Source organism: Protopterus annectens, chromosome 7.part0, assembly GCF_019279795.1.
Source record: "Protopterus annectens isolate FY-2018-M chromosome 7.part0, PAN1.0, whole genome shotgun sequence".
NCBI classification, from domain to species: domain Eukaryota; kingdom Metazoa; phylum Chordata; order Ceratodontiformes; family Protopteridae; genus Protopterus; species Protopterus annectens.
In genome coordinates, this window is record NC_056739.1 from 28,068,406 (window position 1) to 28,090,978 (window position 22,573).

General features: G+C 41.1%; 1 protein-coding gene across 1 annotated transcript in view; it reads right to left on the reverse strand.

Annotated features, from left to right (window-relative positions):
• LOC122805775 overlaps positions 1-22,573 on the reverse strand; it is an 889,800-nt gene that overhangs the window by 634,862 nt on the left and 232,365 nt on the right. Inside the window, exon 4 of the mRNA XM_044076042.1 lies at positions 20,488-20,817. Coding sequence (XP_043931977.1) covers positions 20,488-20,817 — 330 coding nt within the window. The remainder of the gene's footprint in view (positions 1-20,487; positions 20,818-22,573) is intronic.

Sequence of the window (22,573 nt, forward strand, 5' to 3'; positions counted from 1 at the left end):
CATAGGGCATCTCTTTGAGGCCCACGATCCTCTTGGTGAGGTACTTCTGTGGTCTTACCAGCTGTTGCATGTGCCAAATAAGGTACATGCCAAATGGGGCATTGTACTCTATTATGGGCCTAATGAGTGATGAGTAGAGGGGCACAATGACCTCTCTTGATCTAGAGTTGAACCCTTGTGTGATTAGGGGGGGCTACATAGAAGGAATATCTAGCCACTTTGGCAATGTGATTATCAAAGGAGAGGTTACTATCTACCTGGGTCCCCAGGTCCCTAATTACATTTTCCATACCTAGTGGATTACCACCTATGTGGTAATTTGTGGGCACTTTGTTTTTTCCAAAGGGGATGACTATGCATTTCTTGGCATTCAGCTTGAGGCCATGGTTTTGACACCAGGTATCTGTCTCTGTAAGACCCTTCTGGAGGATGTCTGTGTCAGCCAGAGAGTCAATTATGGCCCCCAGTTTGCAGTCATCTGCGAACTTGGTCAGCCATAGTCCTCCCGGGCTTGCCTGTACCTCAGAGAATTATATACTGAACAGGAGGGGTCCCAGGACCGAGACCTGTGTGATGCCACTTGTGACTGGTTTACAGTCGGACATGGCACCCGCAACTCTGACCATGTGTGTTCTATCCGTGAACCAGTTGGCCACCCATCTTGTGACATAGGGGTTAATGTTCAAGCTGGTAAGCTTGTCTATGATGCCAGAGTGGGGAATGGTGTCGAAGGCCTTAGTGAGGTCCAGGTAGGCTTTGTGGACTACCTTCCCTTCATCTATGGCCTTGGTAACTCTTTCAAAGAAGTCAACTAGGTTTAGGAGGCAGGATCTGCCTTTAACAAAGCCGAATTGGGTAGGATCCAGTGTCTGGAGCTTCACAATGTCTCTGTTTATGAGTTCCATGATAATTCACTCCATAGCTTTGCAGACCAGGCTGGTCAGGCTTATAGGGCAATAGTTCCCAGGTTCTGTTGTGTCACCACCTTTGTGGAGTGGGATGACTGTTGCTGTACGCCATTCTTTGGGTACATAGCCTGTGGTAAGGCTGAGTCTGAACAGTGAATTTAGGTGAGGGTTTAGTTCCTTTTGCAGCTTGTGTAAGACACAGCCTGGAACTCCATCAGGTCCTATTGATGATGTGTTCTTAGCTTTGGAGAGGGCTGTTTTTACCTGCATGTCCATGATGTCTGGGGCTCTGCATTCTTCTGGGATGGACACAGGCCCTTTTGGGGGTGGGGGGTGAACTTTGCACTAAACTTGTCCACCAGGATGTTGGCAATGTCAGTTGGTTCAGTGTATTTTTTGACATTTTGCAGTAGCTCAAAGCATATTTGAGAGTTACCACCAAAATGTTTGATATAGCTAAAGAAGGCTTTCTGGTTATCTTTAGATTCCAATTTTTCTTTAGAAACTGGCCTTGGATGATTTTATGAGTGATCATAGTTTCTTGCTAATAATGATCATTGATGCCTTTTTGGAATTTTGCTCTATCATGTAGTAGTTTCCTCCTTCTGTTGTATAGCTTATTTATGGCCGGGGACCACCAGACTGGTTTCCTCTTTTTGCAGGAGTGAGTCTTGGTTTTATTCGGGATGGCTCGATCCATGCATCCCTGTAGATGCTCATATAATACACTTGTAAAGGATTATGTGGATTGGATAGCATTATCCTGTAGCAAGGGGGCTTTGAAACTTTCCACTTCGATCTTGAGAAGTGTGAAGTTTGTTTTGAAAAGTTTTTCACAGAGGTTTCCTTGACTGGGGGTGGGGTCAGGATGTGGATGTCCAGTGTGATTACTTTATGATCTGATCTTACCAGCGAGGGGTTTACCTCTGGTGTGGAACACTAATCCCCCATGTTGGTGATGATCAGGTCCAGTATGTTGTGACCCCTAGTGGGCATGGTGACCAGCTGTTCCAGGGCATTTGAGTTTATAAACTCTAGGAAGCATTGGGTACAGGAGCTTGTACTTGAGTAATTCTCCCAGTCAATGTTTGGGTAGTTGAAATCTCCTAATATCATGGTGTTTGGTAGGACCTTTATATTTTCCAGTGTTCTCAGGAATGCTGAGTGAGGGTCCTGAGACAAGGTAGGTGATCTATAGCAGACTATGATCTGATAAGCAGCTTTGCCCACTGTTAGTTGCACTTGGATGGTCACCGAGGCCTTGTGCTGTGCCACTAACCTGGAGGTGTGGGTATCCTTTATGAAAATGGATACACCCCCCTCCTTTTGTATTTTGGTCCGGGTTTTGGGGCTGAAGCTCAGAGAGATTGGGATTTCTTTACGTGAAGTACGTCCAGCAGCCCTGTGTTTGACATAGCTTTGTATGTTAGGCAGAGATCACCTCTGAGTAGGCGTTATGCGACAGAGTAAAGCTGGAGTGTTTGTGTAGAGCATGTATTTGAGGCCGTTAATCCTTTTTGTGAGGTATTTCTGCGGGCTTTCCAGTTGTTGTAGATGTCTTGTGAGGTACATACCAAAAGGGGCATTGTACTCTATAATGGATCTAATGAGTGATGAGTAGAGGGGAACAATGACCTCTCTTTTTTCTGCATGAGAAACCTTTTGTGATGAGATGTGCCACACAGAAGGATTTCCTGACTACTGTGGTGATGTTATTATCAAAGGAGAGTCTACTGACCACCTGTGTCCTAAGGTATCTTATCACACTTTCAGTGTTAAGTATACTACCGCCTATGTTGTAGTTCATGGGTACAGAGTTTTTACCAAAGGGGATGACAATGCACTTTTTGGCATTGTTCTTGAGGCCATGGCTTTGACACCAGGCATCTGTCTCAGTGAGGCCCTTTTGTAGGATGTCCACTTCATTAGTAATTTCGATGATGGCTCCTAGTTTGCAGTCATCTGGGAACTTCATTAGCCCAAAGACCTTCTGTGTTAGCCTGTACTTCAGGGAAGTAGATACCAAGCAGGACAGGACACAGGACTGAACCCTGTGGTACTCCACTTGTCATTGGTCTGAAATCGGACTTGGAGTCTGCTACTTTCACAGTGTGGGTTCTATCAGTGAGCCAGTTGGTAACCAGTCTTGTGACATAGGGATTTATACCTAGTTCAGTGAGTTTATCTATAATTCCAGAGTGGGGGATGGTGTCAAAAGCCTTGGCAAGATCTAGATAGGCTGTGCGAACCATCGTACCCTTGTCTACGGCTTTGGTGACTGCTTTGAAGAAGTCTGTCAGGTTTAGGAGACATGATCTGCCTTTTCCAAACCTGAAATGGTTGTGGTCCAGAATTTGGAGATTGCCAATGTCTTTGTTTATAAGTTCCATGATGATACTTTCCATGGCCTTGCAGACCAGGCTCATCAGGCACTAGTGAGGCACTAGTTCCCGGGGTCTGTGGTAGTTCCCCCCTTGTGTTGTGGAATAACCGTCACTGTGCGCCATTCAGCAGGCACAAAGCCTGAGGTGAGGCTATGATTGAACATGGTACTTAGGTGTGGTGCCAGTTCATTCTGTAGTTCATGTAGAACGCAGCCTGGGATGTTATGTGGTCCCATGGATGCTGTGTTCCTGGCTTTGGAGAGTGGTTTTTACCTGTGCAGCCGTGATGACAGCAACTTTGCATTCTTCCGGTATAGAGATGGGCTGTTTCATGGGTGAGGGGGGGTAAAGTTAACACTGATCCTGTCTGCCAGGATGTTGGCAATATCAGTTGGGTCTGTATATTTAGTGCCATTGTGCTGTAACTCAGAGCAGATCTGAGTGTTGCTATTGTGATTCTTGACATTGCTATAGAATGCTTTGTGGTTGTCTTTAGAATCAGTGGTGATTTTGCTTTCGTAACTAGCTTTGGAGGATTTTATCAGGAATTGCAGCTTCTTACTGAGGCTGACCAGGGAGCTCCTCCACTCATGGGTTTTACCCTCTTTTGCAACAGTTTCTTCCTTCTGTTGTGCAGTTTGTTTATGGAAGGGGACCACCAGATTGGCTTCCTTTTCTTGGAGGATAGCATCTTGGTTCTGTTTGGGATAGCATGATCCATGCACTCATGTAAGTGCTAATAAAGTGCAATTGTGTTGGATTCAGTAGTCGTAACTATATTGTCCATCTGCATGGGTGTCCTGAAGTTCACCACTTCTGTCTTAAGAATCATGAAGTTGTCTTTGGAGATATTTTTTAACATGGTTTCCTTAATGGGGGGTGGGAGACATAATGTGGATGTGTAGGGTAATTAGCTTATGGTTAGATGGGACCAATGAGGCGTTGACTTCAGGTGTTGAACACCGGTCACTCAGGACAAACCAAACCCCGTAACCAACACAAATAACCACAAAGTAAGCTAAATGCTACTCATTGCAAGAAGTCTCAGCCTCCAAATGCACACACTTGAGGCACTTCTCAGTATGGAGAATACTGATATCTGTGCAGTAACAGAAACCTAGTTCAAGGCTCCAGAGAGCACCAGCACTACCAGAATAATACTCATTCCATACCTTCCAGCATCAGAACTTGAATAATAGCACATAGGGTGGGGATGTATCCATATTCATCAAGTTACTTACACCTCTCTCTACAGGATATGTACCCATAGAATGTTGCACAGCAAAGTTCTTCCCAGTCCACAGGGTGGGGCCACAAAAGACCATTGGCATTCACGCTCTATGAACCTGATGATTCTGATCTGTAAGGCAATGGAGCCAATCATAATGGAAGTCAACAATAAAGACATTGGGAACCTTCACATAGTTGAGCACACCCAGTTTGGCTTCATCAAATGCAGATCATGCCTCCTGAACTGGGTGGATTTCTTTGAGACAGTTACCCAGGCTACAGATGATTGAAATGAGCTCCACACAGCCTACCTATACCTTGCTAAGGCCTTTGACACCATTCCTCAGTCAGGTATCATAGATGAACTCACCAACCTGGGCATGAATCCATATATCACAAGATGGATTGCAAACTGGCTCACAAATAGATCCCAGAAATTAAGAGTTGCTGGCTACATGTCAGACTCTACACCGGTAACAACTGGTGTCCCCCAGGGTTAAGTCCTGGGGTCCCTCCTGTTTGGTATAGACTCCTCAAAAGTGCATGCCAGCACAAGAGGGTTGTGGTTGACTAAGTTTGCTGGGAACTGTAAAGTGTTTGCCATAATAAATTCCACAGATGACACAAACATTCTCCAGAAGGGACTCTATGAGACAGATGTGTGGTGTCAGAATCATGGCCTCAAGCTCATTCTGGAAGAATGCATAGTAATCTCCTTTGGTGAAAACAAAGTACCCACAAACTACCACATAGGTGTTACCCCCTTAAAACTGACAAGGTAATAAGGGATCTGGGGACAAAAGTAGATAGTCATCTTTCCTTTGACAACCATGTTGCCAAAATGATTGGGAAATCCTATGTGGCCCACCTAATCAACAAAGGGTTTGCATCAGGATCAAAAGAGGTAGTGGTGGCCCTCTACTCTTAAGTCATCAGACCCATCATTGAGTACAATGCACCATTTTGGATGTACTCAACTAAGTATATCCAGCAGCTGTAGAGACCACAGAGGTACCTCACCAAGAGGATTATTGGCCTCAAACAGTTGTGTTATGCAACACAACTGGTAAAACTAAATCTGTTCTCCGTTGCGTACCACCTACTCAGAGGCACACTCTGCCTAACATACAGAGCCATGTCCAACACATAACTGTTGAACATGCTCCATCTACGGATAACAAAATTGAGTCACATTACACACTCCAGGGATATGAACCTCATCACAACAATGAATACAACATGCTGGTGGGGTAGAGTACCATCCCGGGCACTTGCCTTACTGTGGAACAGAGTCCCAATGTACATCAGACAGAGCCCCTCACTGACATTCTTCAATAGGAACCTTGATGAGTGGATGGGAAATGGACAATTCACGCCAGGCATCACATCAGCAGCCCCACTAGAAAGGGGCTTAGGGTACTAACTATTAGAACTAGGGCTTGGTAGACTACCCAATGGGGTGGTGAAAGGTGCACAACTTGCCTAGGCTAATATATGCCTTCGTGAAGATAGTCTAATACATACCTATGAACCTATGTGATGGGTACATGTCTACAGATAGTAGATGTGTACTTCATTGTACAGTCATGTTGTACAGCAGGCACATGGACCACATACACTGTAATGCTTACAGATACTGGTGGCTGTTATGTACAGTGGGTGAGATGTGCACCTCATGTCTTTTGTGCCATTGGGATGTGTGCTGGGTGGGACAGTCCTGGATGGCTCTCTGTCATGGTTACTCTCTTATACACATCTCTGCCCATCCATCTTTGGTTTATTATACTGTTGTTCCCCCTACATATATATATATATATATATATATATATATATATATATATATATATATATATAAATATAGGTACATAGGTAAGTAATAGGCTATCTGCCTGAAGGCATATATTAGTATGGCCAGCTATCACCACACATGGGGTTAGTTCCCTAGGCCTCTGTGTAGTAGAGCTGATGAAGTGATCCATGGTGTGACAGTTCAGTTTCACATACACTCATCAAGGCTCCTCTGGAAGAGTGCCAGTTAGGGACTCAGCTTAATGTAGGTTGGGAGCCTGTTCCAAAGCAAGGGAAGTCTGTGAGTTAGTAACATATCCCTCCAACATGTTCTGTTTATTGTTGTGATGATGATATCTCTAGAGCATGTGGCACAGTGAGCTTGGGTTTACTTCAGATAGCGCATGTACATCGGTTCTGCATTGGACATGGACCTGTTTGTTAGGCAGAGATTGCCTGAGTAGACAGTATGCAACAGAGAACAGACTGAGTTAAATTCAGTCTTGTTGCATGGGTCAACTGTTTGAGGCCAGTAATCCTCTTGTTGAAGTACTACAGTGGTCTTTCCAGCTGCTGAAGGTGCCTAGTCAGATTCATTGCAAGTGTGCCGTGATACTCTCTGATGTGTCTGATGACTGATGAGTAGAGGGAACCTCCTTTCACCTGCATGCAAAGACCTTGACAATTTGTGGAAACACACAGCATGATTTTCTAACCACTTTGTGAATGTGTTTCTGGAAGTAGAGGTGACTATCCACATGTGTCTATAGATCCTTTATTATTACCTCCATATTTAGGGTGTTGGCACCTATGTGGTATTTGTATGACTGTAGCTGGAGGCCATAATTTTGACACCACATCTGTCTGACTGAGACCCTTTCTAAGGATGTCTCTGTTGTCCCAAACATTGATTTTGACAACCTTTTTGCAGTCATCCACAAACTTTGCTAAACATAGCCCTTGTGTGTTTGACTGTATTTCTGAAAAGTAGACACGAGACAGGAGGGGTCCCAGAACTGAGCCATGGGGGACAGCAGTTACCAGCATAAACAGGAGACCACAATTCTTACCTTGTGGGATCTATCTGTGCCCCAGTTGACAATCCATCAGATGACATACGTATTTATGCACAGGTTGTTGATTTTGTGGATACGACATGTGTGGGATGTTGGAAAAGGGCTTTTCAAGGTCTATGTAGGCCATGTGGAGCTCATTTCATTGATGTATGTCCTGGGTGACTGCCTTGAAAACTGTCTAGCAGGTTTAGGAACCATGATCTTCCCCTAACCAAACCACAATGGGTAGGGTTGGGTGTTTGTAGGCTCCCAATAGTTCTGTTTAAATGTTCCATAATGATGAACTCCATGGCCTTACAGATCAGGCTTATTAGGCTTAGAAGACTATAGTTCCCATGGTCTGTTGTGCACCGACACTTGTGGAGTGTGCCAAACGTTGCTGTAACCCATTCAACAGTTTCATGTCCTGTACAGAGGGTGAGTCTCAACAGACTGTTCAGGTGCAGGGTCTGTTTGTTTTGGAGTTCACATATGACACAGCCAGGGAAACCATGTCATCCCATAGACGCCATGTTTTTAGGTTCGGATAGAGCTGTTTAACCATTGTATATGTTATTTCTGGGTTTTCACAATCTCCAGGTATGGTAATGGGCCCTTTTGTCAGTGAGAGGGGGGTAAATATGTATGAACCTGTCTGACAAGATGTTGGCAATGTCAGTCATGTACATGTATTCATTTACACTTTGCACTGACTCAGAACATATATGAGTTTACATTGATATTTATTACATAGCGAAAGAAAGCTTCATGGTTCTCTATGGACTCTTTGGCAATATTTTTGCTAGAACATGGCTTGGATAATGTTAGGAGTGCTCATTGTTTCTTGATGATACTGATCGGAGATTTATTGATGATCTTTGCATTTTCACTTTCTTTGAACAACTTGAGTACTTGTATTACACAGTCTGATTATGACAGGGGTCCAATATATTATATGGGTCTGTTTTCATATCACTGTGTGTGCAAGGCAGGATTGGTGAATAGTGACAAGCGTCTAGAGTAAGAACTGCAACTGCCAGATATGTGTGGACCACTGCTGTACTCAGACATGGCCTAAGTGTGTGAGCATGCCCAGTATGACCTTCCAGTATGTTGCTGACTGAAATTTGCTAAATTTGTTTGTGTGTGTAAGCATGCCCACTATGGGCATATATACTATATGTGTGTGAAAAATCAAGTTGGTTTTTACTTCAGGGCTCATCTTTGTGTTGTACATCGACAGGAAGCACGCTGTGCCTGCAGGGCTTCCGTGAGTCAATTTGCATAGACTTATCAACATTTCTACATACAGGGGGGACAGCTATTATTTGTACATTTCTACCTGGGGGGGGCACACCTGATTGTTACTGTGGGTGTACATAGGATGAGAGGTACACCTGACACTTACACATTTGCTAGGCCTGCACTGCTATGTCAGGTACTCCATTTCAGTCTGTACTGTTGCCTATCGTACTGGCTTGAGGCATACCACTGTACTACAGACCTTAGCTACCAGTTACACGCATATTAGTTTGTGACTTCATAGCCTACCCAACCCACATCACACTGCCTGGCCTGCTGTTATCTGTCTGCATAGGCCTGGGGGGAGGTTACTCATATGTCTCTTCAGAGGGCAGGATACAGCATTTGTTTGTGTTTGCGTTTGTCTACAATTGTCCTGCTGACTGTGACTGTTAGGTATGTGACCCCCCCCAACTGGTATGTGTGAGTGACTTAAGTTGTGTTTGTGCCAGTGAAATGCTGTCATGGCTTAGTGGTTCAGTACTGTGACTATAGTGCACAGTATCCTGAGTTCGAGCCCTGTCACTGCTTTTTATTTTTCTGCTGGGCAGACCTGACTGGTTAAGGAACAGTAAAGCAAATGTGAGCGTGTTTACCCGACTTTGCTTGACTTTGCCCAACATTGCCTGACTTTGCTCAATATTGCCCAACTTTGCCCGACGTTGCGCTGGTTAGTGTGGTGCGCAGCTACGCGCAATTGTATTTAAATATGCTCAATACTGGTGAATTTTGCTTAGCAGTGCTTTATATTGCTTAAAATAGGGACTCATGCCTCAGGTGGTGCTGCAGGGCTGCCTATGTCGGATGCACATATTACACTCCCTATACATGTTTGAAAACAGGTAGTGTCAAGTTAGGCATCCCTTTTACTGTATGTGCGAGTCAGTGAGAGGTGCCATTTCCAGGGTTCCTACTGAGTCAGTGTATGTGCTATGCGTTGCCTCTTTGCCAAGGCCAGGGCATACTGGGCATGCCTCCTTCTGCCTACTGGGGCAGGCTCAGGTTGTTCCTCCTCCGAGTCACGCTGTGCCTGTACAGGCCTTGGCAATGGCGGGGGGCTGTTTGGCCCTGCCCCATGTTGTTCCTGCTGCAGCTGTTTCCGCAGGATCATACTGTGTAGCATGGCACATACCATGACAATATGGGTACATGTAGTTGGTGAGTACTGCAAGGCTCCACCAGATGTGTCCAGGCTCCGGAACCGTGACTTGAGCATCCCAAACACATGCTCAATTATGTTTCTTGTTTGTGCATGCGCCTCATTATGGAGTTCTTGTTCGGGTGTGTGTGCATTTCTGATGGGTGTCATCAGCCACGGCTCCAGTGCATATCCAGCATCCCCCACTAGGTGACCATCAGGGATGTCCCCATTGGCAAATCTCTGGTACAGCTGTGTCAGATGCCAAATGTAGGAATCGTGATAACTTCCGGGGCAGCCAGTACACACATTCATTATTATGCCCTGGGCATCGCACATGACCTGGCAGTTGATAGAGGGGAAGCCCTTGTGGTTGATGTAGACCCTACCCCTCTCACTTGGTGGTGCTTTGATGTGTATGTGCATGCAGTCTATTGCACCCACTACCTCAGGGTATTCTGCTATTTGGTGGAAAAGACGTATTGCTGGCCAATGCCTCACAGGAATTGAGGAAATATACGTGCTTACCGACATGTGCTGACATGGCATCCAGGAACTGGTGCAGTACCCTGGATGCTGATGCCTGTGAAATCCCCATCATATCACCAGTTGGTCTCTGGAAGGTACCTGTAGCTAGTATTCTTAGGTCAACACCAACCTTGGTATCCACTGGGATGGGTTCACCTCTGTTGGTTCTGTGTGTGAGGCATGGCCAGCACAGCTCAACAATTTGCTGCAGGAAGTCTCTGTCCACCCTATAGCGCTCCACTATCTCCAGCTCATGTAGCCCCTGGTAGGTTACCCTGGGTCTGTACACTCTTCTCCATCTCCTCACTGTGGGTTGCTCAGCAGCATTCACAACATCACCGCCCTCAGCACCTTGCACATGTTGGTTTATGATAGCAAGAGCAGATCCTAACATTTTGTCTGACTTTAAAGTTTTTAAGCTTTGCCTCTTTCTATACTTCAGTGTTGCAGAGTTCTTTGGAAAAAACAGGGAAAAATGCTGTTTGCAGAGTTTAAAGTGCTGGGCTGGGCTGGGCTAGTCTGCTTCTGATATATTTCACCTGGCAGATCTGCTAGTTTTCCTTGGTTAACTTCCTACTACTTCTTTTCCTTCCTTTTCCCTTTCTGCTTCCGCCCATGACAGCGCCGCACAAACAAGTGCACACACGCACGCACATTCTGTGTGCACGTTTGCAAGACATTTCAGATATATTCACAGTGTACACCTTTGGTTTCTGGTTTTCAAAAAGGACAAATGTAGACACGCCTCTTGCAATCCTGAGCAACTCAGGGCAAACACAAGACACTGTGCTCCAATAAGCTTACAGCCTTTCTGACACACCTCCTCATGATGTTACCTATATTCTACTCTGCTACTCACCTACTCCTACACTTACACTCTTGGAACATGGCTCACATGCTGGAGAAAATTGGGATTCACTATCCTTATCCTTATTTGCATAGGATTGCCTACTAATGCATGGTTACATCTCTCACACTGAGCTCCCCCCCTTAGCAACCACTACTCAGTGGCCATGTTGTCTTCAGCCTGCCATTCACCTGCATGACAGGATAAGCTTTTTAGCGAAAATGGATATTTTTGGCTGTTTTTAAATTATTTTCTTGTTTTTTAAAGCTCCGCACGTTTGCGTGGTGCTGCGCTATGCTTAAACATCAGAGATTGGGGAAAAAAGTTAGATTTTGATCATTTTAAACATTTATAAATACCAATGGTTTTATATTCGTCCATTGGCATACTTCCTCAACTGTATGCATCCTTTATTTGAAGCTGTCATAGTTCCATTTAGCTATTTGCAGAATGGTACTCCTTTACCAATGGAGTACATTTCTACACATAACACTAATCTTCCACGGACAGGTTAGTGTTTCCTGGATTGCAAATTTACCTCATTTGCATAGCTTTCAGCAGCAAATGAGGTAATTTGCATAGCTTTCAGCAGCAAATGAGGTAATTTGCATACCATGATGCTGTCCGTGCAAGAGTAGCTTTAGCAGCTCTCGTGCACGCCCCTGCTGGCTGTGCCTGGATCACACGACAGACATATTGCCTCCATGAGCGCCTACACTCTTCTTGCACTCCGTGCAAGCTTTTGTAAATCTGGCCCTACATAAGAAAAACTATATATAAATTCAACTGCCACAGAAACAAATGACCAAAATTTAAATAGAACACCAAATTTATTGTCTCTAGCTCCTTGGCAAAAAAAATGCCTTCAAGGAGTAAAAGCCACACTGTATAAGACAACAAAAAATGGAAAAATAGCCAAAAAACAATTAAATAAGAAGAATGGCAAGAGGAGATGACCGCAAGAAGCAATGTAGTCCACAAAAATAGCGTATAAAACCTTTAATCACCGCTTTCATCAACTGACTTCCTCAGAATACAACAACAGTACAAAAAACACACCCTTAAATACACTTTCAAATTGATTAATAATAATCAGTTGTCAATTAAAAAATCAATTAAATGTTAAACACTATTAATTTAAAAAGAAAGACAAGTCATAATGTTTGTCAATACATAGCTTATGGTATTTTAAAAAGCATTTTACATTGATGGTTTCGTTTAAACCTGGTGGTTTGTCAGCAATTAGTTTGATCTGCCAAAGTGTTTCCCTTTGTTCAAGATAATTCTTGAAATCCCCAGATAAAACTTTGGAAGTTCCAGGATACATCACTTGTAACACCACTGGCGTTGTTTACATTGCCTTATGTACTGCGTGTCCCGTGTTCTATGTGGGTATGACCACCAGGAACTTGGGGACACGCATTAAGGAACATATATATAATATAAAGAAAAAAGATCATAATAATGCCTTATTTAAACATTCCATTACATGTTCTAATTTTAAAAAATTTGTATTTTCAGTGTTAGAGGTTTGTAAACAAGATTTGAGGGCTGGGGATTTCAAGATTTTTTAAATTAATAGTGTTTAACATTTAATTGATTTTTTAATTGACAACTGATTATTATTAATCAATTTGAAAGTGTATTTAAGGGTGTGTTTTTTGTACTGTTGTTGTATTCTGAGGAAGTCAGTTGATGAAAGCGGTGATTAAAGGTTTTATACGCTATTTTTGTGGACTACATTGCTTCTTGCGGTCATCTCCTCTTGCCATTCTTCTTATTTAAAAGCCACACTGTGTTGCCTCCACATTTATACTGTTAACATTATCTACATTAACTATTTTTTTTTCCACTGACAACAATTAATCAATTACATATTTCCAATTACATTCCTTGTTTAAGCCATGTGGTGTAACTGTGTTATATTTAAGTATATAAACAGTTTCCTTATATAGAAATGTATCTTTAATATTCACATGTTCACCCACCCCTATAGAAACATCTTCCAAAATACAGCCTATTAAAGAATCTGGGTTACTAGAATGAAATTCTTTAAAATGCATATCCAAAGGACTATCAAGCCATTGGCTCCTGATATCCCCGATATGTTCTTGCATTCAATTCTTAAATTTTCTTTGTGTTTCCTCAATATAAAGCAATTTACATGTGCACTTTAAAACATATATAATATTCTCAGAATTGCATGGAAATTCTTTGTTAAAATAAACACTCACACAATTTATTTTAGAAAAACTATTCACAATATGCTTGCAGATACACAACTTATTGCACTTAAATGTTCCTGTTCTACATGAAACTGATTTATTTATAACCATATTCACAGGTAAAACCAATTTGCTATGAACTAACATGACAGATATATTTCTTCCCCTTCTATAAGAGATACTAGGAAATCTTCTTACCAAATTTAACATTTTCCCACTTTCAAATATCATTGGCCAATAATACTTTAGGGACTCTACTAGCTTTTCAGTCAGTATGTTGTACATTGTCACAAAAATATTTCTTTAATCCCACTATGCTGTCTGTTAGATTTATTAAAATTATATATTGATGTCCATCTCGATTAGGTCTCTCACTATTATTTATTCTCCCAAACATTCTCCTAAGACAGTCATTTTTAACTTTATCTAATGATTTTTTTTTACTTTTACTAAATCATAACCCCATCTGACAAACATATTTAAAGTATTTTGGACTTCCCTATCAAATGGCTCCTCCTTATTACAAAGTTTGTCCAGACATTTGAATTCCCCAAAGGGAAGTGCAGAGATAAGGTGGGGGGATGACAACTATTCCCATGTAAGAAGATATTACTATTATTACATTTTCTGTGTACTGAAGTTAAAATTTTGCCACATTCCAACCCCTTCAAATCCACATCCAAGAAAGAAATCTGGGTACCCATTTGTATACCATCAAATTTAAACCCATATCTATTGGGGTCTATATTATAACATCGAATTTTATAAAGTTTGAATGTTATAATATCGAACCAGTTTTGTCGAATGCTGAAAACAGCGAAGGCACAGGACACTGAATTCTTTCCCAGGGAAAGAATTCGGTGGGCTGTTGCTGTGGCTTCACTGTTTTCAGCGTTCGATATATTGGAACGTTACGGGTCGGGTTCAGGTAAGTGTGTGATTGTGTGTAGGTTAGGGGGTGGGTTAGGTGAGTTAGGGTTAGGGTGCAGGTCAGGTAAGTGTGCGGTTGTGTGTAGGTTAGGGGGCGGGTTAGGTGAGTTAGGGTTAGGGTGCATGTGAGGTGAGTGTGCGATAGTGATGGACGTTAGGGTTGGGTTAAGGTAAGTGGATAGATAGTAGTGTATGTAAAGTTTAGTTTAGGTTTAGGTGTAGGATTTGGATTTTAAGTTTATGTGTGTGGATTGTTGTTTTTTGTGTTTGTTTGTGTTGTGTGTATGTTTCTCGGAATAGTGATTTTTTTTCCCCTGGGAAAAGAATCGCTATTCTGACTGTTCGATGTTTGTGGATTTTGATGTTTAGGGTTTGATATTATAACATTCGATCTTTGTAGATTTCGATGTTATAATATAGACCCATCTATTGTCCTGCAAATCACTAATACAACTGTTAACTTTTCCACTACTTCCATGACAAATAAGCAGATCATCAATAAAGTGAAACTATTTAATATGATTTTTTAAGAAAAGTATGTTGATAAACATATTCTACTTCAAACTTAGCCATCGTAATATTTGCATACATCTGGGCAAATGGTGCTCTCATGGCCATACCCTGAATTTGATGAAAAATGTCCTCATTAAAAGTAAAAAAATATTATTCAAACAAAATGCTAACAGTTCTATAACATAATGGGTTAATGGACTATCCCTCAAAAAATAATATATGGTTTGTAGTCTATAGTTGTGCTGTGTACTAGTATTTAAACTTCTAATGTCCATTACAGGCCAATGTATGCTTTCATTCCATCTTAATGTTTTGATTTTTACCAAAAAATCACCATTATCTTTAAAATAAGATGGGACTTTCTCTACATAAGGTAATAAGCATTCATGTAAGAATATTCCTAAATTGTGCAAAAAATATTTTTGCGCTGAAACTATTGGATATCCACTCAAATTTTCAGTCTCTTTGCGTATTTTTGAGAGGCAATAAAATGTTGCAATACAACATGAATTAATATTAAATTTTTTACCAAATTCTTGTCTAGGGAAATATCCTAACCTTACACCTTTATCCAGTAACAATGTACAATGTTTTAATGATTCTTCATATTTATTAATATCACATCCTTTATAAGTAGAAGTAACATTTAAATGCTTCTAACAGATATCTAGATATTTAGCAAAATTAAAAATAACAGTATTGTCTTTGTCTGATAGTTTTATAACTAGATCATGTTTACTCTGTAAAGTCTTCAAAGCCACGCATTGGTCCTTAGTTAAATTGTACTTGACCAAATGTTTTTTCCGACCAAAACTATAAAATATTCTATTTGCACAGAAACCGAAACCTGACACAAAATTCTGAATATCGTGATTAATAAATGGGGTATAAATTTACTATTTCATGTAATACTATCAGCTTTTAACTTACAATAAGCATTTAACCCTTTTCCTTTCTTTAATTCTGGTCATTTGTTTCTGTGGCAGTTGTATTTATGTACTCTTCGCCCCTCCCTGACATACTAGTACTGACAAACCATCATTCTTCTTCCCCGTGCCTCATGTCTTCGCACGGCATTCCTCTCTTTCTACTTTGCCACTCCTCCACATTATATTACTGCAGTCCATTCATTCCTCTCCCCCACCTCCTTTACATCATAGCAATGTAGTCTTGGCACCGCCATCCCCTCACTACCAATGTGGTCCCCGCACTGCCCGAACCTCACATCTTAATGTGGTCCCTGCACTGCCCTCCCCTCACTACCTCACATCCTAACAATGTGGTCCCTGCACTGCCCTCCCCTCACTACCTCACATCCTAACAATGTGGTCCCTGCACTGCCCTCCCCTCACTACCTCATGAGTGGAATAGCTAGTCAGGCAAAAAGGATAGAGTAAGACTTGAGAAAAGAAGGGCTTCAAACAGTCCTGCAGTGTTGTGTTTTCAGAATGATTTGTCAATATTGCAATATATGGTTCTGCGATGTTTATTGCTTCAATAGTAAACCTCACTTAAGTGTCAGTGTTTTTCTTATTCCACATTTTCTTTATAACTTCAAAGAAAATCTGCTTCCTTTAGATCCTGTTTTATAAAAATGTTGGGAAGAAACGTTTTATCCTCCACCATATTTACAAACCTGCTTTTTGGCACATATACTATACTGGCCATCTGGAAACATACCTGGGTTAACCCCCTTCCGAAGCTGCAAAAAAAAAAAAAAAACAACCTCTGATAAAGAACACATATCAATATCCATTCTTCCAACACTATAAAAAAATTTACGAAAACAAAATGACTTAACTATCCTACATGCAGAAACATGTCATACTTTTTATATAGCAACATGGATTGTAAACAGGTAGGAGTACAGTGACATCCTTTGGGGCACTAATGGATGGCATCCTAATAAATATAGCTAAAGAAAATCTGACATGCTGTGTATTTGTAGAGCTCACTAAAGTCTTTGTCATCACAGAACATGACCTGGTCCCAAATGTCCTCCTCTTCTTTTAGGACCTGGAATAGCTGCTAAAGTCTCATTCTGGTTAAACGTTTATATTTCAAACACTTTGTGTAAGGACAACATAGGTGTCTGAGGTTCATTTTCCTTCCCGTAGCTGTAGAAACCCCACAAGACTCAGTTTTATTGCCCTCTTACGTTCCCTTTTCATGCCATAGAAACCCCACAAGGCTCAGTTTTATTGCCCTCTTACATTCCCTTTTCATGCCATTGAAACTCCCCAAGGCTCAGTTTTATTGCCCTCTTACTTTCCCTTTTCATGCCATAGAAACCCCACAAGGCTCAGTTTTATTGCCCTCTTACTTTCCCTTTTCATGCCATAGAAACCCCACAAGGCTCAGTTTTATTGCCCTCTTACTTTCCCTTTTCATGCCATAGAAACCCCACAAGGCTTAGTTTTATTGCCCTCTTACTTTCCCTTTTCATGCCATAGAAACCCCACAAGGCTCACTTTTATTGCCCTCTTACTTTCCCTTTTCATGCTATAGAAACCCCACAAGGCTCAGTTTTATGCCCTCTTACTTTCCCTTTTCATGCCATAGAAACCCCACAAGGCTCAGTTTTATTGCCCTCTTACTTTCCCTTTTCATTCCATAGAAACCCCACAAGGCTCAGTTTTATTGCCCTCTTACTTTCCCTTTTCATGCCATAGAAACCCCACAAGGCTCAGTTTTATTGCCCTCTTACTTTCCCTTTTCATGCTATAGAAACCCCACAAGGCTCAGTTTTATGCCCTCTTACTTTCCCTTTTCATGCCATAGAAACCCCACAAGGCTCAGTTTTATTGCCCTCTTACTTTCCCTTTTCATTCCATAGAAACCCCACAAGGCTCAGTTTTATTGCCCTCTTACTTTCCCTTTTCATGCCATAGAAACCCCACGAGGCTCAGTTTTATTGCCCTCTTACTTTCCCTTTTCATGCCATAGAAACCCCAAAAGGCTCAGTTTTATTACCCTCTTACTTTCCCTTTTCATGCCATAGAAACCCCACAAGGCTCAGTTTTATTGCCCTCTTACTTTCCCTTTTCATGCCACAGAAACCCCCCAAGGCTCAGTTTTATTGCCCTCTTACTTTCCCTTTTCATGCCATAGAAACCCCACAAAGCTCAGTTTTATTGCCCTCTTACTTTCCCTTTTTATGCCATAGAAACCCCACAAGGCTCAGTTTTATTGCCCTCTTACTTTCCCTTTTCATGCCATAGAAACCCCACAAGGCTCAGTTTTATTGCCCTCTTACTTTCCCTTTTCATGCCATAGAAACCCCACAAGACTCAGTTTTATTGCCCTCTTACTTTCCCTTTTCATGCCATAGAAACCCCACAAGGCTCAGTTTTATTACCCTCTTACTTTTCCTTTTCATGCCATAGAAACCCCACATGGCTCAGTTTTATTGCCCTCTTATGTTTGGTTTTCATCCACACAGTTCTGCAGCTCTTCTTTATTTTCTAGTTATAGTGTATCGATAATTACAATTACACATTCAGACATTCCACCATAAGAATGCATTTAGAATCTCCATTTACATATACACAAAATAAATAATAAATAAAAACAGTCAATGTAAAAATAATTTTCCATATCTTCAGGGTTATTTTTAGTGCATAGCAGCAAGCAACCTCTAAAACTATAGCATTCTTTAGGCAACTAGAACTTTGGGTTTTCCAAATCTAAACTTCCACCACCAGCAAGAAACTCAAACAAAGGTAAAAATAAATAACTTAATGAGATTAGAAAATATGTGTTCTTTTATGATGGACATGAGCAGATGGAAAGGGATACCCTTCCAACTCGAACTCAGATCACCTACTGCACAACACTGAGGTGCAGTAATGGATGGAAACCCAGCACAAACCAGGTATGAAATCGCAAGACAGCCAAAATGAAAACAAAAATTCATTAAGTGAAATTCGGGTTCAAGCTGGCATCATTATATGTCCACTGGTGGCAAGACCACTAAATTGAAGTACAGATTTGATTATTAAATAATGTAGAATAACATGTGTGGCTAAAATACAATAAAATCCAAAAAGAAAAGTTGTTAAAGCACAGCAGTAGGAGCTGACATCTTATTGTCTTAAACTGCAATTATTAGGATCACAAACATACTGTTTGATGTCTGAATAACATGAAGCAGTGTATCCATGAAGCAGAGTAACAGAACTGCAAGATGCTACATCACAAAAATATCTCTGCACTTATAACATCATTTCAGAGCAGCTCCGAACACCCCAGAGAATAATAAGGTTTAAGCAGAGCTGATTGTTAGGAAAACAAGTCTAAAAACAAAGAAATTAAATGTAAGTGAAGCTGCTGCCATCTTGGATGAGTCATCTCTCTGTAACAATTAAGTATCTTTATCAATGTACTGTATAATTATGTATAAGGTTACCATTTGAAATGTCGGGACCTGCTACAGCGAGTCCTGAAATGGGAGACTGAATGGTCGAAAAATTGGACTTGCATATATTAAGTCCAAGAAGGCCATTTCTCAGAATATTATCTTTTCTCCAAGGTATGGTCATTTTGGAGTTAGTATGTTTAAGCTAGGGGCTGGGGGGCTTGCCCTCCCCTCAATAGAGACACAAGGGGTCCTAAAAGACAAGAGATGTTAGATAGTCACTCTTGTCCTCTATTTCCAAGCTCTATTTTTTAACATGCTGGCAGTCTGCATTTTGAGTCCTGACCTTTCAGTGGGAAGCTTTATATAAACAAATTGATTTAGTATACAATTCACATGTGTAAATGACTGAAACCGCATATGCTGATAGTTTTCTTGAGTGATAACTCCCAGTTAGAGCCTGAAATTAGTCCAAGTACCTATCTGGTATGTGGGAGAAGGCAATATAATAAAATTGATCAGAAAAAATATAAACAAAGTTAGTATGAGTTAAACTAGACATTGGCTGTGTCTAGTAGCTCAGTGTTGATTCAGTTGTGCCTTCTTAAACAAGTAATACAGTAAAATAAATTTATTGTACAGAAATAATACTTAAAGTAATATTTTCATACAATACCTCATGGCAGAGAGAGCTGTAAGAAAATGTCATGAAATCTAAAAAGCAATCTGAATTAATCAGATATTGAAGCAGTCAGATCAGGACCTCATTGCTAATAGCCCTGAGCCATGTTTAGCTCTGAATTAGACCCTAAGATCATTGTGATCATTGTGAACAAATTACTTGTGATTTGTAATCTGCATTAAATCACTAGTGGAATTAGTAGATAACTGGTGGTATAAGGCAATCATGATAAAGGGATTAGACCTGCCTGGCCAACAAATGAATGTACAAATACAAAATAAACCATAACTCATCATGAACAGCACATATCTAAATGATGTTTAAAAAAATCAAGCCATAACAGATTTTGGAAAATCTCTGTTAGGAACTCACAGGTATAACTTTAAAGTCATGATTAAAACTTGCCCCCTGTATCCTTGTTCATCTGTTTAAATATATAGACTGTAAGATAAAGGACACAGCTGATAATAAGCCCTTGCATAGTTTTTCACTTGTCCAAATAAAGGAAATGAATAAAATAATTATACTTTCTGAAACTAAATTTCCACACTGTAAGACTGAAAGAAAATGAAAACTTTAATTTATTGTGAAATACATTACCTTCAGAGGTTAGAGAGACTGTCACTTTTGGTTTCTTGCCCGAGAGATCTCTGACATTACATGTATAATCACCTTTATCTGCTGGTGAAACACTGGTGAGTACCAGGGAAGCATTTCCTTTCCTGAGTTCATCCGCAAAAAGCCATGCCCTTCTGGTGTTAAAAAGAATATTATCAGTAAAGCTAACCAGAGGAGTTTTATTAAATTCCCACTCCACTACGAGATGGTGCAAGTCAGGTGTCCCAGAGTCAACAGAAAAATAACAAGGCAGCAGCAGTGTGTGTCCCACAGTTACATTGGTACCAGGTATGGTGCTTGATGGGGCAATGTCTGGAACAGAAACAAACACAGTCAGTGTTAGAAAATGCATGGCATCTATGCAACAAAATTTAGTACATGGTAATATACTCAAAATTTGATGAGTAGCAGTGCACATTGGACTGAAACTCCTTTCCAAGTGCTTGTCTGGTTTGTGGAAGAAGGCAATGTAATAAAACGGATAGGCAGAGTAATATATGCAAAGTTAGTGTGTATTATGTAAACTAGGGTTAAAAATCTTTCTAGTTATGACTTGTACTAATTACCCATCTCCTTACTTGACATTGGCTGTGTCTTGTTACCTCCGCACTGACTCGGCTAATTCAGGATTATCATGGGGTCCCTATTTTCCTACTGATAATGATTGAGATGACAACTGACCCCACCCCCCAGTCACTAACACACACACAGCTGAATGTAACAGTGACAGTAGGGAGTACAGAGGGACCTGCTACCAGTTCTAGCTCCCCACTTTGGAACACTAAGGCTAGTCAATGCCCTAATATACCCAGTACTAAATGAAAGGAATCTTTTCTTGATTTCTTCCCCTTGGAGTTTTCCAGCCTGATCATACAGCCATCTCTAGCCACCCTTGGCCCTTTTGTTTCCTATTTTAACAAGCAGTAGTACTTCACATCACCACATGGGGTGGGCTTCTTTTTCCAAGGATAATTTCTTTTTGTAACTGCACCTTTGTCCTGGCTGCTGCAGTTGATGTTCATGTGCCAACAGGCTTTCATTATAGGCAGGGCAGATTTGTTAACTTGCCCTTTGCCCCTTTCCATCTAATAGCATTCAGAGTACAAATTCCATTACTCCAGACATCTGATGCTGGTGCCTGGCTCCATGGGATACAACCTGCCTGGAGTGCCTCAACATTCTAGGGTAAGACATGGTGTCTCCAGTAGCACCTGAGCAAGGAGCCACACTCACACCTGACCTTTTACTAGGCATCACTTCTCTGTTAGCTGACTTTGCGTAGTCATAAACTTTTCTCCCATCTGGCTCTTCCAGTGTGTGGTCCAACTTGAACCAGGGTCAAGGGGATCTCTTCCATGTTATGAATTAGGTCCTTGAGGCACACTCACATTTTCTTATCTATCTGTGTATCTCTCTGCCTGTTTGTCTTTCTGTCTTTCTTTGATTTGCCTACTGGGTACATAGTCTGGTCCAAGGACCTTTTCCTTTTTTCAGCAGAAGGTAAAAGGCAGTAAAGTGCATACATTGTTTGTACTGTTCAACTTGTCAGTGTGTTCTGTAAAACTTACAAAGAGCTCCATTCACAAATTAATGTTTAATACTATAGCTTGTGTTATCAAATGTAACTGATGTAACATCTCTGTCTGGTAATTTACCATCCTAGGTTTAACATAATTTTCAATAGTTATAACAAAAAGGAAATTTAAAAAAAGGCAGTTTTTCAATTAAAGCTTAGACATGAATTGCAAAAGACATGCATACCATATTTATAATTTTGCATTGCACAGATGTGATTTAGCCAAGTCAACTGAATAATAAAAGCAAAGTTGTGTAAAATCTTACCATAATGGTAGATGTCCTTGTCTTCACTGTTCAGTATTCTTAACAGATGGGTCTCCCTGCCATGGAAGCCTGAACGTCTGGCCAGTCTACCAAAGACTACTTGTTGCTTTAAAAAGGTACGCAGAACATCAACCAAATGCTCCTCGTGTAGGGTAGGACATAAAGGTGATGTTCAGGCCTTCCATAATCAGAACTGAATGCCCCAGTGGGAACACAATCCAAGAAA